The 20535-nt window shown below is 47.5% G+C and overlaps 1 protein-coding gene across 1 annotated transcript in view; it reads left to right on the top strand.

Annotated features, from left to right (window-relative positions):
• KDM2B (lysine demethylase 2B) overlaps positions 1-20535 on the top strand; it is a 153210-nt gene that overhangs the window by 31922 nt on the left and 100753 nt on the right. The window contains 2 exon segments of the mRNA XM_043976047.1: positions 5483-5661; positions 6756-6862. Of these exon segments, the coding sequence (XP_043831982.1) occupies positions 5483-5661; positions 6756-6862 (286 nt within the window).

Below are 20535 nucleotides of genomic sequence, written 5' to 3'. Positions count from 1 at the left end.
GAGGTAGTAAAGAGTAGAAGATGACCCTCAGGTTGAGAGCCTGGGAATTTGGGAGGATGGCACTGCCTCTGCAGTAAGGGGGAAGGGTTTAGGGGGAAAGATACTGACTTCTGTTTTGGACACGTTGCATTTAAGATGTCTTCTGGACATCTGATTTGAGACGTTTGCAGTTGGAGATTGGAGATCAGCAGAGAGATGGGGGCAAAAAAGGTGGATTCTCAAATCATCAGCATGGAGATGATAATTAAATTAAATCAGTGGGCCCTGATGAGATCATCAAGTGAAACAGCAGAGAGGGAGAAGAGAACCCTATGGGCCACCTATGGTTAGGGGGAATGATCTGGAGGAGCATCCAGCGGGGGAGTCTTGAGCAGGAGCCCTTAGATAAGCAGGAGGAAGGCCAGGGTAGAGGGATGTCCCAAATATACAGAGAGAAGAGAGTACCAAGGAAGGAGAGGGTTTTCAAGTGTCAGTGGCAGCAGAGAGGTCAAGGAGAATAAGGATTGAGACAGTAAAAATTCAATACTACATAGATAGTTAATTTGTGGTTTTCTTTTTTTTTTTTTGGTGAGGCAATTGGGGTTGTGACTTGCCTAGGGTCACACAGCTTACTAGTGTCAAGTGTCTGAGGCTGGATTTGAACTCAGGTCCTCCTGAGTCCAGGGCTGGTGCCCTATCTACTGCACCACCTAGCTGCCCCAATTTGTGGTTTTCTAAGTTAGTATGCTAAACTGTTTCACTTAAAGCATTTTATTTTTTTTCCAAGGACATGTAAAGATAGTTTTCAACCTTTTGTGTGTGTGTGTGTGTGGGGGGGCCAGTGAGGGTTAAGTGACTTGCCCAGGGCCACACAGCTAGTGTGTCAAGTGTCTGAGGCTAGATTTGAACTCAGGTCCTCCTGAATCCAGGGCCAGCACTTTATCCACTGTGCTACCTAGCTACCCCATAAAAGTTTCTTCTTTTATAAAACCTGGGAAGAAGTTTAATATAGAGGAATTGGATCTGGATTTAGAGTCTGGGTTTGAAATCTAGCTAGCTGCTCCTCAACATTCATTTTTGTAAGATTTCGAGTTCCACATTTTTCTCCCTCCCTCCCTTCCCTCCCCCTTCTCCAGAACGGCAAGCAATCTGATATAGGTTACTTATGTACAATCACGGCTAAACTGTTTCAACTTGAGTTCAATAGCCCACTTAACATTAATAGTAGGGGCAGCTAGATGGCGCAGTGGTTAAAGCACCGGCCCTGGATTCAGGAGTACCTGAGTTCAAATCCGGCCTCAGACACTTGACACTTACTAGCTGTGGGACCCTGGGCAAGTCACTTAACCCCCCCATTGCTTGCCCAAAACAAAACAAAACAAAACAAAACATCAATAGTAGCCACTGTGTTTCTTGTTCTTTGGGTTCTCCTACTTTTCTCTGCATCAGCTCATACAAATCTTCCCAAGTTTTTCTGAATTTCCTGGGACCTTAATAGCTCATTAGAGTCAAATATTACAGTCTCTTTAGCCATTCTCCAGACCATGGGAACTGATTCTATTTCTATTTTTTGGCAGCCACAGAAAATGGGGCTGTGAACATCTGGATGCCTTAGGGGTGTTTTTTTCTGTCTTTGATTCATCTTTGGCAACTGGCCAGTAGTTACTTGGATTGTTGAATCTGAAGGTGTTGATGAGGTGACATTTTTATGCTGTTTCTCAAGGGCAAGGTGGCTTTATCGGATCACAGAGTATATGCCCAGGGACCAGAGAGGGAGCTCAGGGTTCATCTAGTCTAATCCCCTCCTTGGTGAAGTGACTAGTCTAAGGTCAATGCAGGATGGTAAATGGCAATGCCGGGATCCCATCTCTGTTCTCCAAATCTAGTGTTTGCTGTACTCTAGTGATCCCCATGGGCCTCTCCCTTTCCCTTTGAATAAACCTCCGAGTAATTTTGGGCATCAAGGTGGCATCGTGGTTAAAGCACTGGGCTTGGAGTCCAAAAAAACCTGAGTTCAAATGTGGCCTTGTATACTAGCTGTTTCACCCTCGGCAAGTCACTTCACCCTGTTTGCCTCAGTTTCTTAATCTGTAAAATGAATTGGACAAGGAAATGGAAAACCACTGCAGTATCTTTGCCAAGAAAACCCAAAATGGGGTCACAAAGAATCAGACGTGACTGAAAAACAACTGAATAACAACAACAAGAACAGAGTAATAATATTCCTAATGTAATTATTTTCTCTAAGAAATACTCGCAAACAATTCTTCCATTTAAATAGTCGATTTTTTGGGGGGGGGTGGGGCAATGAGGGTTAAGTGACTTGCCCAGGGTCACAGGGCTAATAAATACGCCACCTAGCTGCCCCTATTTTTCCATTTAGCTAATACTTCTGGTCCTTGTTCAGCTTTCATTTATAGAAAGAATGTCAAGATTCATCTGCCTTAACTCCTTTGGACTAGGAATTCATGTTCAGAACACCAGCCACCAAACTGGGCCTAAAAACCATGTGATTCTCAGTCCCTGCTGCCACAGTCACTGTGGAAGCAGGAAAGAGCCATTTAGCACTGAGAGCCTTTTAAAAATGTTCAAATTCAGTTAATGAAAAACAAAAAGGGAGCAGCCAGGTGGCGCAGTGGATAGAGCACCGGCCCTGGAGTCAGGAGGACTTGAGTTCAAATCCAGTCTCAGACACTTAACACTTACTAGCTGTATGACCCTGGACAAGTCACTTAACCCCAATTGCCTCACTAAAAAAAAAAAAGAAAAACAAAAAGCTATTGTTTATATGGTGCCCACAGAGCTAGTGATCATCTGAGGCAGATTTGAACTTGTCTCTTCCTGTCTCTGGATCCAGTGCTCTATCCACTGAGCCATCCAGCTGCCTCATAGCACTCTTGTCTGGGTTTGGACCGTAGCTAGTTATAAGAGCATCCCCTAAGCACCACCCTGTGAGGTACCTGAGGAAGGGATTATTATGGCAAATTTACAGATGGGGAAAATGAGGCACAGGACTCCTAGGTCATTGTTCTTTGTCCCATGCCTCTGGAACAAAACAGCAGGGCAGAGAGGAGAGCGGAGGAAAAGACAGGAGGAGTTAAGGGAGGAAAGCAAGCCCAGGGGACAGGACCGAAGAGAGAATAGTCTCCATGTCCCCCGGTATACCAGTTACCTTGCTGCCCTTGGGCCCTAGTCTTGGTGGAACAGGTCTAGAGTAGAAGAAGTTGGCCCAAATCAGACCTGGGGGGCGTAGGGACCCAGTGCTGAGGCCATGGAGGCCTGGCAAGCTTGGCCTGGAAGGTGAGTTGTAAATGGATCACCGGGGCAGTTTTTCCTATGAGAATTTGCAGATCTATAGGCCGAGAACTGGTTCAGTGATTCCCTCTGGTGGATTTTTTCTCCCCAAAGAAAAAGAAACTTGGTTGGGTTTTGGTTTTTATTTTTGGTCCTGGGCAACCAAACGCCAAACAGACGATCTGGCCAACCTTCCCACCTTCTCTTCTTCCCCATAAGAACATTAACTGACATTAAAAAAAAATTGTTTTTTGATTGATATCTTTGGTTTTTCTATCACCTACATTTATTTCTCAATATGTCCTTGCCCCTTCTAAAAAGCTGTCTCTTGAAAGAAAGAAGAAATGGGGCAGCTAGGTGGGGCAGTGGATAAAGCACTGGCCTTGAATTCAGGAGGACCTGAGTTCAAATCCAGCCTCAGACACTTGACACTTAACTAGCTGTGTGACCCTGGGCAAGTCACTTAACCCTCATTGCCCTGCAAAAAAAAAAAAAAGAAAAAAGAAAGAAAGAAACAAAGAAGAAATAAAAAAAAGGAAGAACCCCAGCCCATCAAAACTAACCAACATATCAGAAAAGCCTTATGTTACATGCAATATTTTGTGGCCTAATTTCCCACCTTTGCAAAGAAGTTGCGGGGGAGATTTCTCTTCATCTCTCTTTTTGGAGGCTAAGTTTGAATTGATTTCCACTTATAGAATGGTCACAAAATACTTTGCACATATAGACTCACTTGAACCCGTGGGGTAGGCTCTATAGTCCTCATCATCCCCATTTTCAGATAAGATGGTGTTCCAGAGATGTCAGGTGACTTACCCAGGGTCAACCAGCTCAAGTGTCAAAAGTGGCATTTGAACTTTAGCCTTCCTTACTCCAATTCTAATCAACCAGGACACTATGCTACTGCCCTCTGCTAGGGCTCTCAGTTGGAGGTGGGTGTAGGGAATGTGTGGTCTCTCACATTCAGATGGCTTTCTAAAGGGTTTAAGGGTAATAACGCATATTACAAGCTTTTAAATAAATTTTATATTAATAACATATATTTAATATAGAAATATAAAATTAATATCATAATAGAAATATATTATCATACTATTTAGAATATAATAGTTATAGTAAATAACTATAATAAATAAATGTTATATGTATATATTTTTACATTGAAGCCACATCCCAAGTGGTTCTCATCCCACCAGTTGTCCCTTGCAACAAAGTGTAGTCAAGCAAAACAAATCAACATAATGGTCATGGCTAACAGTGTATGCCTCAGTCTGTACCTGTGGCCCCCCACTTCTCTTCTCTTTTTCTTTTTCTTTTTTTTTTTTTTTTTGGCGGGGCAATGGGGGTTAAGTGACTTGCCCAACCCACTTCTCTTCTGAGAGGAGGGACACATGCTTTGCCTTCAGTCCTCTGCCTCAAGGTTGGTGACTGCTCAGTTATGACACTTTTTTTTTCTTTTTTTTTTTTTTTTAGTGAGGCAATTGGGGTTAAGCGACTTGCCCAGGGTCACACAGCTAGTAAGTGTTAAGTGTCTGAGGCCGGATTTGAATTCAGGTCCTCCTGAATCCAGGGCCGGTGCTCTATCCACTGCGCCATCTAGCTGCCCCAGTTATGACACTTTTCATATTTCTGTTGTGCTCTCTGGTGAGGTTAGAATTGTTATCTCCCATTTCATAGGTGAGGAAAGTGAGGTTTATGGAGTCACAGGACTGTGTAAGGGACTTCTGGGACCATCTATTCTACCCCTTCTGATTTTACAGATGATGAAAACATGCGTAGTCAGATCATGACTTGTCCAAGGTCACATAGATATTGTGTCATTGGTGGGATTTGAACCCAGGTCCCGTGATTCCATAGCCAGTGTGTAGTCTGATTCCTTTAGGCAGTAAGCATCCAAGGCAGTATTAGAACTTAGGTCCTCCAGCCTTGGTCAAGCTGCATCCCTAGAACCCAGATCCTATGTCTCTTCCTCAGTCAATTTGTCAGGGACAGTGGGGCTCCCTGCTAGGTCAGTTAGTTGATTAACAAGGATTTGTTAAGCCCTGACTATGTGCCAAGCACAGTGGTAAGTGCGGGGCACACAGAGAAAGGCAAAAGACAGCTCGTGTTCAGAGTCCCTTGGATGGATGAGTATGGTTAGGTTGGGGAAAGCATGTCTCTTTGAGTCCTGAGTCAGCTCGGGGTGCCTGTGTATGGATTTTGCCACCAGGGAGCCGGCGACTGGTGGATGTGATGGATGTCAACAGCCAGAAGGGCACAGAGATGAGTATGTCCCAGTTCGTGCGCTACTATGAGATGCCTGAAAGCCAGCGGGAGAAATTATACAATGTCATCAGCCTCGAGTTCAGCCACACCAAGCTGGAGAACCTGGTCAAGCGGCCCAATGTGGTAAAGACTGTTGATCCCTCCCTTCCTCCCCCCCCCTCCCCCGCCCCACACCCATCTCCACTCTCCTTGCTGACCGTGTGTCAGTATGGACTTTGCAATGAACTGGGGAATCATGGGATTGTGGTAGATACAGAGTTAGAAGGGAACTTAGAGGTCATCTAGTCTCTCCTACTCCCCTCCTTTCCTAAAGGAGAAATTAACCTCCAAAGAGGGTTAGTGACTTACCCAAGGTGACACAGGTAGTTTTTGAACCTAGCTTCCTTCAGATCCAATACTCATTCCATTCATTGCTCCATGCTGCCGTTCTTATATCATTGGCTTAAATGGTGATTGAGATTGGAGGAAGAAGACTGGGGAATACTAGGGAGGAGGCAAGGTTGGCATTGCTAACACCTTGACTAGATCCTGGCTCCGGGAGCTGTCCTGGGGAAAAGAAGGGATGGTTCAACTCTGGAGTTGGACGGGGTGTGTTGCAGAGGGCTTATATCAAACCAGGGAGATATTAGGGAGTCTCTCTGTGCTCCTCCTTGGAGCCCAAGGTCCACAGCATCTAGGGCCCATGGTCCAACTCAACTCAACCCAACCCAATTCATCATAATCTGATCCAATTCAGTTTGACACTTTTCAAACCCACCCGGTCCAGTCCAAGCCAACCCAACTCAACCCAATTCAAATAAGCTCCACTCCAATCAAGCCCATATCATTCATCTCATCCAACTAAACCAAACTAATCTAACCATCATCTGTAAAGTGCCTACTGTGTTCCAGGCGCTCCTAGAGGTATTTCTGTTCTACTACGAGAATGGGGTGGTGGGGAGATACAACATGTAAACAGAGGGTATAGATGTGATAACTTGCAGAGGAAGGAGCGCTCACACAGGTAAGGAGATCAGGGAAGCCCTCCCATAGGAGTTGGTAGTTGAGCCCAGCCTTAACCGCAGCTTGGAATTCCCAGAAGCGGAGAGGAGAAAGCAGCGCATGGTCTTTAGAATTGCTCTGACCCTGGCAGAGACAGAAGGAAGGGGCCTCCAGGCCAGGCTGAGCCAAGCCAGGGAGCAGCTGCCCTGACGGGTCCGTGGTTATGTGGCTTTCAGATCGACTTGGTGGACTGGGTAGACAACATGTGGCCCCAGCACCTGAAAGAGAAGCAGACGGAGTCTACCAATCTCATTGCAGAGATGAAGTACCCCAAGGTTAAGAAGTAAGGCCATTCAGGGTTGGGGGTAGAGGGCAGGGGATGGTGGTGTGGGCCTGGGTGTAGATGCCCAATTTAAAGGGAGGGCTGAGGAGCGGAGAGGGGTTTCTTAGGTGACACTTCAAACCCTTCCTTGGGGATTCTCCCAAGTGTCCCCAAACTCCCTGACCTTGATCTTGAGTAGGGAGAACACAGTTGGACTGGAGATCATCATGATCCTGCAAACATTTAGTAAGCACCTGCTGTATGCTGTATGCCAGTCACCATAGTAGGTGCTAGCACACTATAGGACACAGCAATAAAAGGAAAAATAGCTCCTTCTCCAGATAACATGGTGCCAGGCAGCATGTTGTAGTGGGTAGACTGCCACCTTGGCCTCATTTGAAATCAGATCTTGCCTGAGCCACTTCGTAGCTGTGTGAACTGGGTAACATACTTAGAGAGAGAGGCAGAGGTGAGACCACTGTTGCCATCGTCTGTGCCACATCCCAGGTAAGGGACCTGGTCTTTCCTTGGCCTCTCTTTTCCCATCCTTGTAGTGGGTAGAATAGCCCTTTACCCTGTCAGGAATAACATGGAAGTTCTTTCCCCAGAAGAGTCGGCCCCACCAGCTTTGTTTCTCATTAAAGCCCAGTTTGCAGTGAATATGCCTGAGGGGTGCCACCTTGGTGGACGTGAGCCTCTGGACCTGCCTCCCACTTCCTTGCTTGCTTTTCTTTCCCCCCCTTTTTCTCCCCTTAGATCCAAGGCTTCATGCTGGGGTCAGAGTAGGAGCCAGAGATAAGACCAGTGGGAAAGGGCATTTGGAATCCAAGCCTCTTCTCCCATTGGTGGGCATGTGATCATGACCTTGAACCAGCCATTTCCTTTCCCAGTGGCTTCAATGTCTTTCTCTACATGTGTGATTTTAAGAGATATTTGAGCTTAAATCACTTTCTGCAAATGCCATCATGTGCCCAGCTCCAGGCAGGCACACCCCACATCAGACAAACCAAGCACCCTGCCCAATCTTGGTTCACACAGAAGAAAAATGATGGGGATGGGGGCAGCTAGATGGTGGAGTGGATAGAGCACTGGCCGTGGATTCAGGAGGACCTAAGTTCTAATCCAGCCTCAAACACTTAACACTTACTAGCTGTGTGACCCTGGGCAAGTCACTTAACCCCAGTTGCCTCACCAAAAAAAATGATGGGGATGGATGCTCCAGTTATAGAATGTGTCCTTTGCTTCCCCCCCAAATGCTTTGAGAGTGGGATTCTTGGGGCAGCTAGGTGGTGCTGCAGTAGGTAAAGCACCGACCCTGGATTCAGGAGGACCTGAGTTCAAATTCATCCTCGGGCACTTGACATTTACTAGCTGTGTGACCCTGGGCAAATCACTTAACCTTCATTGCCCTGCAGAGAGAGAGAGAGAGAGAGAGAGAGAGAGAGAGAGAGAGAGAGATTGAGATTCTTTTAAAGAGCAGGGAATGGTACTCTTCTAGAACTGGTTGAATTAAGCTGACACACAACTCTTCCACATCTCATTCTCTTCTCACCTGCCTATTGTGTTGGAGGACAGAAAGATTCCTCAGCTCTAGCTGGTGGCCAGGGCAGTGCCTTATGGGTACTCAGATTGTAATAGAAACAGAACTGTCCCTTTGGACAGGTAAAAAAAAAAAAAAAAGACTGGACTTTGGAGGGAGGGCTGAGATTGCTAAGGATTTTGTTCATAAATAATAACAGTAATAATAGCTAGCATTTATGTGGGGCGTACCACGTGCTAAGCCCTTTACAAATTATATTTCATTTGCTTCTCACAACCATCCTGGCAGGCAGGTGCTCTTACTGACCCCATTTTACAAAAGTGAAGTGACTTGCCCAGGGTCACACAGTAAGTGGGTATCCGAGGCTGGATTTCAGCTCAGGACTTCTTGGAATTCTTATCCACTGCTAAGTAGTCGAGTCAATGAGTGTTCATGGAGGATTATTCATGTGCTAGGCACTGTGTTGGGTGCTGGCAATAATGAGAAAAGCCAAAAAACAAACCTCGCTGTCTCCTTTCTCCAGAAGTTCATGGTCTAATGGTGAGAAATGACATGCAGATGGCTAGATAGGTGAAAGTGATATTAGAAGACATTGGCATTAAGGGGCATCAGGAAAGGTTTCTTACCAAAGGTGTGACTTTAGCTGGGCTTTGGAGGGAGCCAAGAAAACCCGGGTCTGAGATGAGGAGGGAGAGAATTTCAAGCATGGGAGGGAGTGAGCAGAACCACAGCCAGTAAAATGTCCAATTTTGGGAGATGGGGGTGTCCTGTCTGAGGAGCAAGTCAAGAGGCCGGTGTCACTGGATCGCAGAGGAAACTAAGGTAGGGGAATCTGGGCGGAATTTCTCTGGACCTCAGTTCTTTGTAAAATGAGGAAATTTAGATTGTGAGCCTAAAATCTCATCCAGTTTACAGTTGTTGTAATCATCATCGTCATCACCACCACCACCACCACCACCATTGCTAGCATTCATATTTTGTCTAGTATGTGCTAGGCACTGCTAAGTGCTTTACAAATATTATCTTTTTTTTTTTCTACAAATATTATCTCAAGAGGCAACTAGAGCGCTGGACCTGGTGTCGGGAAGATCTAAGTTCAAATATGGCCTCCGACACTTACCGCCGTGTGATCCATGGGAAGTCACTTAGATGTTTTCTGCCTCAGTTTCCTCAACTGTAAAATGGGGATGATAATAATTTACCTCTCGGGTTTGTTGTGAGAAGCGAATTAGATATTATTTGAAAAATGCTTTGACGTAGTGCCTGGCACTGAGCAGGAGCTTGACACAGACTTCTTCCCTTCCCTCCCCCTCTTATTCTAAAGTAAGAGTTGTTAGGGACCTTAGAGATCAGCTGATTCAATGCTTTCATTTTACAAGAAAGAAAACTGAATTACCAATGAGGTTAAATACCCACATCAGGTAGCAGATCAGAGATTCAAACCCAGGTTCTCCCAATCCATATCCGTCACTTCTAAGGATGCCTGTTAAGCTTAACATTGTTTTCTATGGTCCCTCCTAGCTTTGACCGTCTATGCTCTAAGATGCCTTCCAGTGGTGATCCTCTCTCTTGTGAGGTCCCTGTTAACTGTGATCTTCTGTGTTCTAAGACCCCTTCCAGCTCTGAAGTTCTAAGTTCTAAGCTCACCCCCCAACCCCACTCTTCTGATCCTTTGTGTTCTAAGCTGCCATCTCATTCTAAACTTTTATTTAAAGTAAGCTTTATTGTTGCTTTTTTTAATGATGACTGGGGGCAGCTAGGTGGTGCAGTGGATAGAGCACCGGCCCTGGAGTCGGGACCTGAGTTCAAATCCAACCTCAGACACTTGACACTTACTACCTGCGTGACCCTGGGCAAGTCACTTAACCCCAATTGCCTCACCAAAAAACAAAACAAAACAAAAAAAATGATGACTCCAGTAGAGATTTCCTTTTTATCAGAGAAGTGTAGTTAAGAAAGACAGGCTTTATGCCTGTTGGACAATGTATGCCTCATTCTATTCCCATAGCTCACCACTTCTCTGCTGAGATGGAGACAGGTATCTTTCACTGTCTACTTGATGATGTCAGTTCAGAATTCTCAAAATCTTTCGGTGTTGTTTTCATTAACATTATTATTGTCATTATGTTCGTCTTTCTGACATTCTGTGTTTTAAGGTCCCCTCCTGGCCTTGGCATTCTGTTTTAAAGGCCTTCCAAGGTATGCCGTTCTCTGTTCTCATGTCCCACATTTGCTATTCTCTGTTGGAAGGTTTGATGTTCTGTGTTCTAGGCTTACTCAGTGTCCTCTCCTTAGAGATCACCTCCAGCTTATTTGTACTGAATTGTTTGCATATTGTCACCCCCATTAGATTGTGAGCCCTTCAAGGGCAGAGACTGATTTTTACTTTTCTTTCTTTCTATCTCCATCCCTTACCATAGAGCATTCTTAATAAATGCTTATTGGCTTGGCTTAAGGCCCCTCCCAGCTCTAACATCCCCTGTTCTAAGGTCTCTCCTAACCCTGACATTCCTTGTTCTAAAGCCCTTCCCAGCTCTGACATCCCCTGTTCTAAGGTCTCTCCTAACCCTGACATTCCTTGTTCTAAAGCCCCTCCCAGCCCTGACATTCCCTGTTCTAAGGTCTCTCCTAACCCTGACATTCCTTGTTCTAAAGCCCCTTCCAGCTCTGACATCCCCTGTTCTAAGGGTCCTCTCAGCCCTGACATTCCCTGTTCTAAGGCCCCTCCCAGCCCTGACATTCTCTGTTCTAAGGCCCCTCCCAGCTCTCCATCCTGTGGACCCATCAGTATGTTGTTAGAACCCACTGTGCTAGCCAGTATGCTGGGCTCTCTACTTTGGAACAGAATCACCAAGATGGAAAACCACTACTTTAAAAAGGTTTTCCCAAGCCCTTTTCCTCTGTGATCTTCTTTTTAAAGACTGACCTCAAAGAGCTCATACTTAGCATGAGATTATTGGAACAAACCATAATAACTGGTGGTTTGGTGGCCACTTTATAGTTTATTGTGTCTTTTCTTCCCATCTGTCTCCTGGATGGATTCTTCCCATTTTATAGACCAGCAGACTGAGGCACAGTCTGGGCAGTTGCCCTGGGTCACAGCTAGGAAGCCACAGAGTCTAGACTTTAATCTTGACACCCACTTTTCTCTTGACCAGAAGTACTGACTCTTTTGTTGTTGTTGTTTTAAATTTTGTTTGGTTTTGTTTTTGTTTTTTTTGGTGGGGTAATGAGGATTAAGTGACTTGCCCAGGGTCACACAGCTAGCAAGTGTCAAGTGTCTGAGGTCGGATTTGAACTCAGGACCTCCTGAATCCAGAGCTGGTGCTTTATCCACTGCGCCATCTAGCTGCTCCAGTACCGCCTCTTAATGTTGGGACCACCATGAGCACCCAAGAATCCTGTGGAACCTTAATACTACTGGAGATAATTTCCTAGCTGTGATAACTAGAAAGAAAAATGGTGGGAGGGAGGAGCATGGTATGTTTTGTTTATTCCCTCTGCCCCTAAAAGGAAAAATTCCCCATTGGGCCCAATCACCTTCCACCCTGCTGAGTGCCTTCTTGCTTAGGTCATGGGATCCTATATCTGCAGCTGGAAGAGATAAGAACTTGGAATCCCAGGGAGCTGAATAACATTGCCCCAGGTCCTGTTAAGTAATAAGTTTCATGGGTGGGGTGGGGAATTGAAACCCACATCCCAGCATCCGGAAGTCTCTAGCTGGAAGAGAACTTGGAGGCCCATTTTTCAGAAGAAAAAACTGAGGCCCAGGGTCCTTATGGGCCTAGCCCAAGGTCATAGGTGTGTCAGAGGGGATTTGACTTAGTTTAGCTCTTTTCTCCCATGTAGTTCCCTGTCTCTAAGAATTCAATAGAGTAGAAAGAATTCTGGCCTGAGGCAGGTCCTACGGTCTGTGTTTTTTAGGGGACTCACCTCCCTCCTCTAAGGCTCCCATTTCTTCTCCTCCTTCTCCTTCTCCTTCTCCTTCTCCTTCTCCTTCTCCTCCTCCTTCTCCTCCTCCTCCTCCTCCTCCTTAGTGACTTGCCCAGGGTCACACAGCTAGTATGTGTCGAGATCCGAAGTCAAATTTGAACTCGGGTCCTCTTGAATCCAGGGCTGGTGCTTTGTCCACTGTGACACCTAGCTGCCCCATTCCCATTTCTTCTTTATAAAACTCATATTGTTCTCCAAGTGGAGCCTTTGGGACGGTGGGTTCCCCCCTCATTGGCGGTCTTCATGCAAAATCAGAGGACTAGTTTGGGCAATGGAGATTGCTGGGGAGGGGCCTGGAGTCTGATAACCTGAATAGGACCTCAGACACTAGCTGTGTGACTCTTGGGCATTTTATTTAGCCGCCCTCTGCCTCAGTTTCCTTATCTGGAAAATGGGATAACAATAGCATCTCTCCATTCTAAGCAGGCCCCAGCTTAAAGTGCTTTGCCAACCTTTAAGCGCTATATAAGCGGCAGCTTTTATGCTGGATGGAGCGGGGTGTCTTCAGGTTGGCTGAGCTCTCCCTCCTAGCCTGGACCCCGCCTCCCCTGAGGTGAGGGATTCCTACTTAGGGAACTCCTCCCTCCAGAGTTCTGTGATGGTTAAAATGAAACCAGGGAGATTGCATGGTTTTCTTGAAAAGGCTGCATCTTTTTTTGTGGCAAGAAGGCCATACCTTGAGTCAGTTTAAGTTCCTGGCTCTGCTACTTACTATCCGTGTGTCATTGAGCAAGTAACTTAGCAGTTCTGAACCTCAGTTTCCTCATCTGTGAAATAGGCAGAACACTCTCCATCTCACTCGTTGTCCTGTGAACGTACTTGGCAAAGTATTAAAGAGTTTATGAGCTGTTTTTAAAACTGTCATACTCTGAGCCCGGGATATTTATCAGGCCCGTTTCTTTCCTAGTCTTGGTTGGTGGATCTTGCTGTGTATTCTCTTGTGGGGTGATGTGTGTGTGTGTAAATTTTAATATTGGGTTTTTGGGGATGCTTTAGGAGGGGTGAGTTGGAGTTGAAGAGCCTTGCTGCTTAATGACTTAACAAAAGAGCTGTGGAAAAAGCCTCACCCTTCTCTTGACTTCCTCTGATTACCTTCCATGCACCCCCTCCCCCAACATATTCTTTCCTTATAGCAAGTGTCAAGGAACAGAGAAATAATTTGTCATGCAGAAGGCACAGGGGGAGCAGCTAGGTGTCGCAGTGGATTAGAACACTGGCTCTGGAGTCAGGAGGCCCTGAGTTCGAATCCAGCCTCAGACACTTGATACTAGCTGTGTGACCCTGGGAAAGTCACTTAGCCCTCATTGCACCACAGAAAAACAAGCAAAGAAAAAAAAATTAAAGAAGGCACAGGGAAAGTCAGGATTTGGCATAATGCACAGTGTGCCCTGAGCATACATAGTTGGTGATTAATTATTATTTTTTTAACCAGACCTGTGATCTCCTTGGTTGTTGGTCCTTTGTTCTAGAAGAGGACCATGACATCAGGAGGTGATGTCATGACTTGCACTGAATTGGATTTATGTGAGGGAGGTCTGCGGAAGGTCACCAACCTCACTCTCTCCTCCAGAGCCATCTGGGTCTAGTGGCAAGATATATATCAAGATGACTGGAGATGGCCCTGGATGTTTGAGGCAATTGGGGTTAAGTGACTTGCCCAGGGTCACACAGCTACTAAGTGTCTGAGGTCAGATTTGAACTGGGGTCCTCCTGACTCCAGGGCCAATGCTTTATCCACTGCACCACCTAGCTGCCCTTTTCCTTGGTAGAAGGAAGGAAAATGCCAAGTGAGGGGAACCTGGCCACATGTATATAGCTCAGCGCTGTTTTGCCTTGTATCTCTTCATACAGAGTGGTTAAGTGACTTTTCCAGGGTCCTACTCATCCTCTGAAAGAGGTCCCAGATTGGTTTATGAAATGTACAGATTCAACAATCAATCCCTCAAGAACTGAGTGTTCCCAGAGGGATGGGACTGGGGGGAAGTGGAGCTGGGAAAGACCTCCTGGAGAAGATGACATTTCAGCTGAGTCTCGAAGGAAGCCGGAGGAACTGGGACTTACTAGCTGTTCCCCCTGGCATTTCTCTGTCTCTTGGGATCTGCTGAGATGTGTCTGTGATAGCACTTCCATCACCACCCTGGGAATTGGTTAGTGCTGGACTTGAGTCGGGAGACCCAGACAGGTCAGTTTCCTTATCTGAAAAATGGGATAACAACTAGAATGTAAAATGCCTTCCTCCTTATAATCCATTGAGATTGGGGGTGTAAGTATGATGAACCTCATTTTACAGAGGGGCAGTCTGAAATTTAGTGATTTGCCTATAATCACATAGTCAGTTGAACATGAGACTTTCAGACTAACTCTTAAGAATTCATCCACTCCCCCATACCAATTGTCAACCCTAGCCCTAGTTGAGGTAGTGTACTATAGAGGGCCAGTCTGGAGTCAGGAAGACCTGGATCCTACCCTGACACTGTCTGGGTTACTGTAGGTAAGTCACTTAACCACGTAGTCCCCTCAGGTAGCTTTTTTTTTTTTTTTGAGACAATTGTGGTTGAGTAACTTGCCCAGGGTCACATAGCTGGGAAGTACCTGAGGCTGGATTTGAACTCAGGTCCTCAGGACTCTAGGGCTGGTGCTCTATGCACTGGGCCACCTAGCTGCTCCCTTCCCCCCCCAATTTTTTTTTGTGTGTGAGGCAATTGGGGTTAAGTGACTTGCCCAGGGTCACACAGCTAGTAAGTGTTAAGTGTCTGAGGTTGGATTTGAACTCAGGTACTCCTGACTCCAGGGCTGGTGCTTTATCCACTGCACCACCTAGCTGCCCCCCCCCTTTTTTTTTTAGTGAGGCAATTGGGGTTAAGTGACTTGCCCAAGGTCACACAGCCAGTAAGTGTCAAGTGTCTGAGGCTGGATCTGAACTCAGGCACTCCTGACTCCAGGGTCGGTGCTCTATCCACTAGGCCATCTAGCTGCCCCCCCCAACTTTTTTTAGAGAGTTAAGTTACAGAACAGTGGCAGAACTACATTGGTGGAGAGAATTGCCTCCCTGGGACTTATAACCAATGAAATCAGAGGTGCATCCAGACACCTGCTCCCCACCAAAAATAACCTGTCTCATCAAACCCATTTTATAGGAATAAGTAGGGTCCTTACCCCTAAGGAGCTCACATTTTTATTATATCCATGTATGGCCAAGATACACCCTGTGTAAATGGGAGATAATCTCAGGGGCAGGGGACTCAGAGAGGTGGGCCTGGGAGAGGGCCTCCTGCCAGAGATGGGATTTGAACCAAGTCTTGAAGGAATCTGGGTAGCTAGGATGTATAGAGATGAAACTTAATACCCATGTGATCTTGGGTTTCACATTCCTGGACCTCAGTTTTCCTCATCTGAAAAATGACTGAGTTGGACTAGACGACCTTGGAGGTCCCTTCTAACCCTTAATCTGTGCTCCTAGGATAAAGATAGAGGGGGAGGGGGGCAGCTGGGTGGCGCAGTGGATAGAGCACCGCCCTGGATTCAGGAGGACCTGAGTTCAAATCTGGCCCCAGACACTTAACACTTACTAGCTGTGTGACCCTGGGCAAGTCACTTAACCCCAATTGCCTCACCAAAAAAACAAAACAAAAAATAAAAAAGATAGAGGGGGAGGCAGTCCCTTGCCTCCCAAGAGCTAACATTTCCCCTCCTCAAGAAATAACAGTCTGGGGGGCGGCTAGGTGGTGCAGTGGATAAAGTACTGGCCCTGGATTCAGGAGTACCTGAGTTCAAATCCAGCCTCAGACACTTGACACTTACTAGCTGTGTAACCCTGGGCAAGTCACTTAACCCCCTTTGCCCCGCAAAAAAAACCCAAAACCAAAACAAAAAAGAAATAACAGTCTGGGGCAGCTAGGTGGTGCAGTGGATAAAGCACCGGCCCTGAATTCAGAAGGACCTGAGTTCAAATCCGACCTCAGATAATTGACACTTACTAGCTGTGTGACCCTGGGCAAGTCACTTAAAGTCCCTGATTGCCCCACCAAAAAAAAAAAACCCCAAAAAACTGTAATGGGAAAGAAATAACAGTCTGGTGCCTGGCTCTCCTTAGTGCCAGAGTCCTTTCACCTCCATTCTGCCCTGTGATTCTCACCAAAAGAAGAGTTTTCTTTATAGACCTTTGAGGTAGAAAGGGCAGGGTTCATTGCTTCAATTTTCCAGGTGGCTAAATTGAGGGCCTCAATAAACGAACCGATCGGTAAAAGGATTGGAGGGCGGGGGTTGAAGCACAGACCAGAAACGAGGCGTTTTGCCTGCCTCGAATCGGGCAGACTCCTCTCTCTCTGTGGTCGGTAAATTCCCTGGAAGGCTGGAAAGCCAATGGGCAGGTGGCCAGAGAATAGGGAAGGGAATAAGGAAGTATTGTTTGGTTAAAGAATCCATTCCGAAAACTGCTAGGCCCTCTGCCCCCTAGTGGTGCTACAGAGGAGCTACCGTGGATGAAGTAAAGAGAACAAGCCGAGCAGAACCACTAGTGCGGGGGTGGGGTGTGCCTGTGTGTGCCTGCGCGTGTGTGTATCTCTGTGAGAGAGAGAAAAAATGCCTCAGGGGACTAGGATTCAAATCCTCTTCTACTTACCACAACTTTGAGCTTGGGCTCATTGGCCCTCAGTCAGAGGCACCGCTCCCCCCCCCCAGTGAGGGTTAAGTGACTTGCCCAGGGTCACACAGCTAGTTGTCAAGTGTTTGAGGCAGGAGTTGAACTCAGGTCCTCCTGAATCCAGGGCTGGTGCCTCATCCACTTCATCACCTAGCTGCCCTTCAGCTCTTTAAAATTATAACCATGACCTTTCTCCAGGAAATTCATGCTGGGAATTAGTGGGGGTGGGGGGGGATCTCAAATCAATCACAGGGTTTGGGAGAAAAGGAAAAAAGAGATACAGGCTATAGATTCAGAAAGACTCTTGAGGCTATATCCAGGTCAGTGGTCCTGGGGGCTAGGGGGTCTACAAGGTCAGCACTTTTCATAATCATACTAACACATTTTAGTTTCCAAATACAGTTAAATATTCATAGATATAACTCACTTTGGGGATTCCTGAGTAATTTTAAGAGTGGAAAGGGGTTTGGAGATCAGACAGTTTGAGAATGGATGGATTTTCTAGGCACTCTGTTATTTAACAGATTGGGAAGCTGAGGTCCAGAGAAGGGACTTTTCCAAGGTCACGTGACTAGTCATTCAATCCCTCTAGCATTTAGGGGACATAGACAAACTAGTTCCTACCACCCTGGACTTCACATACTTCCTTGAGAGGAAATATAAAATGTACATGGATAAATATTTGTGTGATCATTTGAGAAGGGAAAGAGGAATGAAGAGATAACTTGCCCCAAGCATGAATGGAGTCAGAAAAAAGCCTTCCCATAGGAGATAGCACCTGAGCTGAGTCTTAGGACTCTCAAAGGTGGAAGAGGTGGGGAATGTATGTAAATAAGAACTCACTTTTTTCCCTGATTTTTATTGATTTTTACTTCCCCATAAATTTTCATTTCTTAACCTATCCCCTTTCCCTCAGAGGGGTTGGTCATCTCTTATAACAAAGACAGAAAAAGGAAACGATTCAACAAAAATTGATCAGTACCATCAGCAGGGGATGGCAATGTATGCAGCATTGCACAGCCCTATTCCCCCACCTCTGCAAAGAAGGGACGGAGGTGCATTTATTTTTCTTAGCTTTTCTCTCTGAGACCAAACTTGGTCCTTGGACTTTTTCAAACCCATGTTTTCTGACTTCCAAGTCTCAGGCTCTTTCTATTTGTGGGGCACAGTAGATGATGGTGATGCCATGGGTTAGTTCACTTATTAGATAGAACTTTTAGAACTTAAGATTTCCAGAGCCAAAATCTGCCTCCTTTTGTTACTTAAGCTTATAGACTTTTCAAGCTAGAACCCGTAGAGATCAATTAGTCAAACTTCTTTTTATTGTATAGGTCTTTTCCCCAGGCTCTCTGGTTGTGGGTTGTTGGGGTTTTTCTCGTTTTTTTTTTGCTAAAGAAAAAATACATTTCAAGATGATGGGAGAAGGGTGGGGTGGGCCATGGCCTACCTTCACTGACCTCATCTTGAATTCAGCTTCTGACCTTGGCTGGAGGGCATCTATATAAGTTTTCTCCCAAGTCAAGGAGTGGGGTGTTTAGTGTGGAGTTAACTCTTAGTGGGTCAGGGGTCACTTGTGGTAGAGGGGAAAGGAGACCCTGCCCCAAGTCGGGAGACCTGGGCTGGATCTTGGGGGTCATCTTGGTCTGGCCCTGCCCCTCCCCTCCAGGTAAGCACTGAGGCTTGGGTTTGGGACTACATAACTTCTAAGGTCCTTTTCAACTTTTAAAGTAACCAAGGGCTGTCCTGTCCCCTGGGGAAATTCAAGGCTCTCCTGGAGGATTCCTAGACTATTGGAACAGTCCCAGTGAGCCTTTCCTTTTGAAGACTTGGTCCCTGAGAGGGAAGTGACTTGTCCAAGGTCACTTAGAAGTAAACTGGGGAAATGGGAAGAAGGATGAACTTGGGAGTCACAGGGCCTGAGTTCAAATCTCTGCCCCTCCACTTGACCTTAGGGCAGTTGCTTGTCCCCTCAGAGTGTCCTTTTATTCCTCCTCTGTAAAATGAGTGTAGTGGGGCTGGATGACCAGTTATTCCCTTCCAGCTTCCCAGATTCTGGGCTCTTAGAATGGGCTTCCCGGACCCCATGCTCTTTCCACTCCAGTCTTTTCCAGAGCTTCCTGCCTGGCCCCTCCTCAGATTTCGATCCCCTCCAGGGGATCCCCTAGCCTATGTTCACTCCCACATGTGTCCCAACCCCCTTCCCCGATTAGTGGTTGGGACGCTTCCCCCAGTCCCATTTAGGGGCTAGGGGCATCCAACCTCGGAGAAGGATGTACTTTTGTGAGAGCCACCCGGACCCTCGTCGGTCTTCGGTGCCCCGCCCCCCCCCCCCACCGGGTGCATGGGCCAGGGCAGGAGGGGTTCCCTTCTGAAGAAGCTGAGGGAGGGGGTCTGGGAGAATGAGTGAAACTGCCCCCTCTCGCGTCCCCTCCCCTCCCAGGCCGGGCGAGCTGTGGGCGGCGGCGTCCCCTGCTGCTCGCTGGGGCTGGGCGCCGCCGCCACCGCTACCGAGTCCCCCCCTTGCAGCCAGCCACCCGCCCGCCCGCCCGCCCGCCTCCCGCCCGGGCTTCGGCTCAGCTCGGCTGGTGTTCAGTTTCAGCGCGGGGATGAGCGCAACCAGCTAGCCCCCAGCTCCGGGGAGGAAGGAAGGAAGCCGGCCCGGCGGGGACGGAAGACCGGGATTGCCTGGGCTCACTTGGCCACCTGGGCCTGGCAGCTGGGGCCGGGCCGGGCCGCGGAGGCCGGGGTAACCCCAGCGAGCGACCGAGAGGGCGGCTTGGCGTGGCGCGGGCAGGGCCGGGGAGGGACTCGGCTTGGGTAGCCCCCCACCCCTGAGCGTTGTAGGTGCCTGCGTGGGGGTGTGCGCGGGTTTTGTGGATTCCTGGTTGAGTGTTGTGGGTTGGTCTTCAGCTTGTGCCCCGGAGGGGGAGGAGGAGGAGGAGGCGGTGGCTGTGAGCTGGTGTATTAGCCCGCCTCTGTGCGCAGATCGAGGGGTGTGAGAGAGAGTGAGTGTGTGTGTGTGTCCCCGCTTTGTGTGGGCTGGAACTGCTCGAGTGTGTGTTGGGGGTGGTGGTGGAGAGGCTGATGTTTGTGTGTGCGTGTGTATGTATGTATATATGTATGTATGTATGTATGTATGTGTGTGTGTGTGCACGCGCCTGCGCGCCCTCCCTGCTGGTCACCCCGGCACGGTCCGGGCTCCGGACCTCTCCTGGAGGGGACGCCCACAGTACCCATCCTCCCCACTGCCAGCTAGGCGGGCAGGCGGAGTTTTCTCAAGTTGGAGGACTGGGTGAAACCACCTAGGGCTTGGGGGTGGGGTAGGCGAGTCGGGGGGAAGGGGGCGGGACGGACTCGAGCTCTCCCTGCCTCCAGGGGGAGGACCCTGATCGAGGACTGCAAAGTTGATGCCCTCCGGTACCCAGACCCTCTGAGCTCCCGGCCTATTTGGGCTCGTTGAAGGGGGGTGGTGGAACCCCTCTAGGCGTCCCGTTTGCGACTTACTAGTTTTTGTTTTGC

The sequence above is a fragment of the Dromiciops gliroides genome, chromosome 1 (assembly GCF_019393635.1).
Source record: "Dromiciops gliroides isolate mDroGli1 chromosome 1, mDroGli1.pri, whole genome shotgun sequence".
Taxonomy (NCBI): Eukaryota; Metazoa; Chordata; class Mammalia; order Microbiotheria; family Microbiotheriidae; genus Dromiciops; species Dromiciops gliroides.
This window is presented reverse-complemented; position numbering and strand designations above follow the sequence as displayed.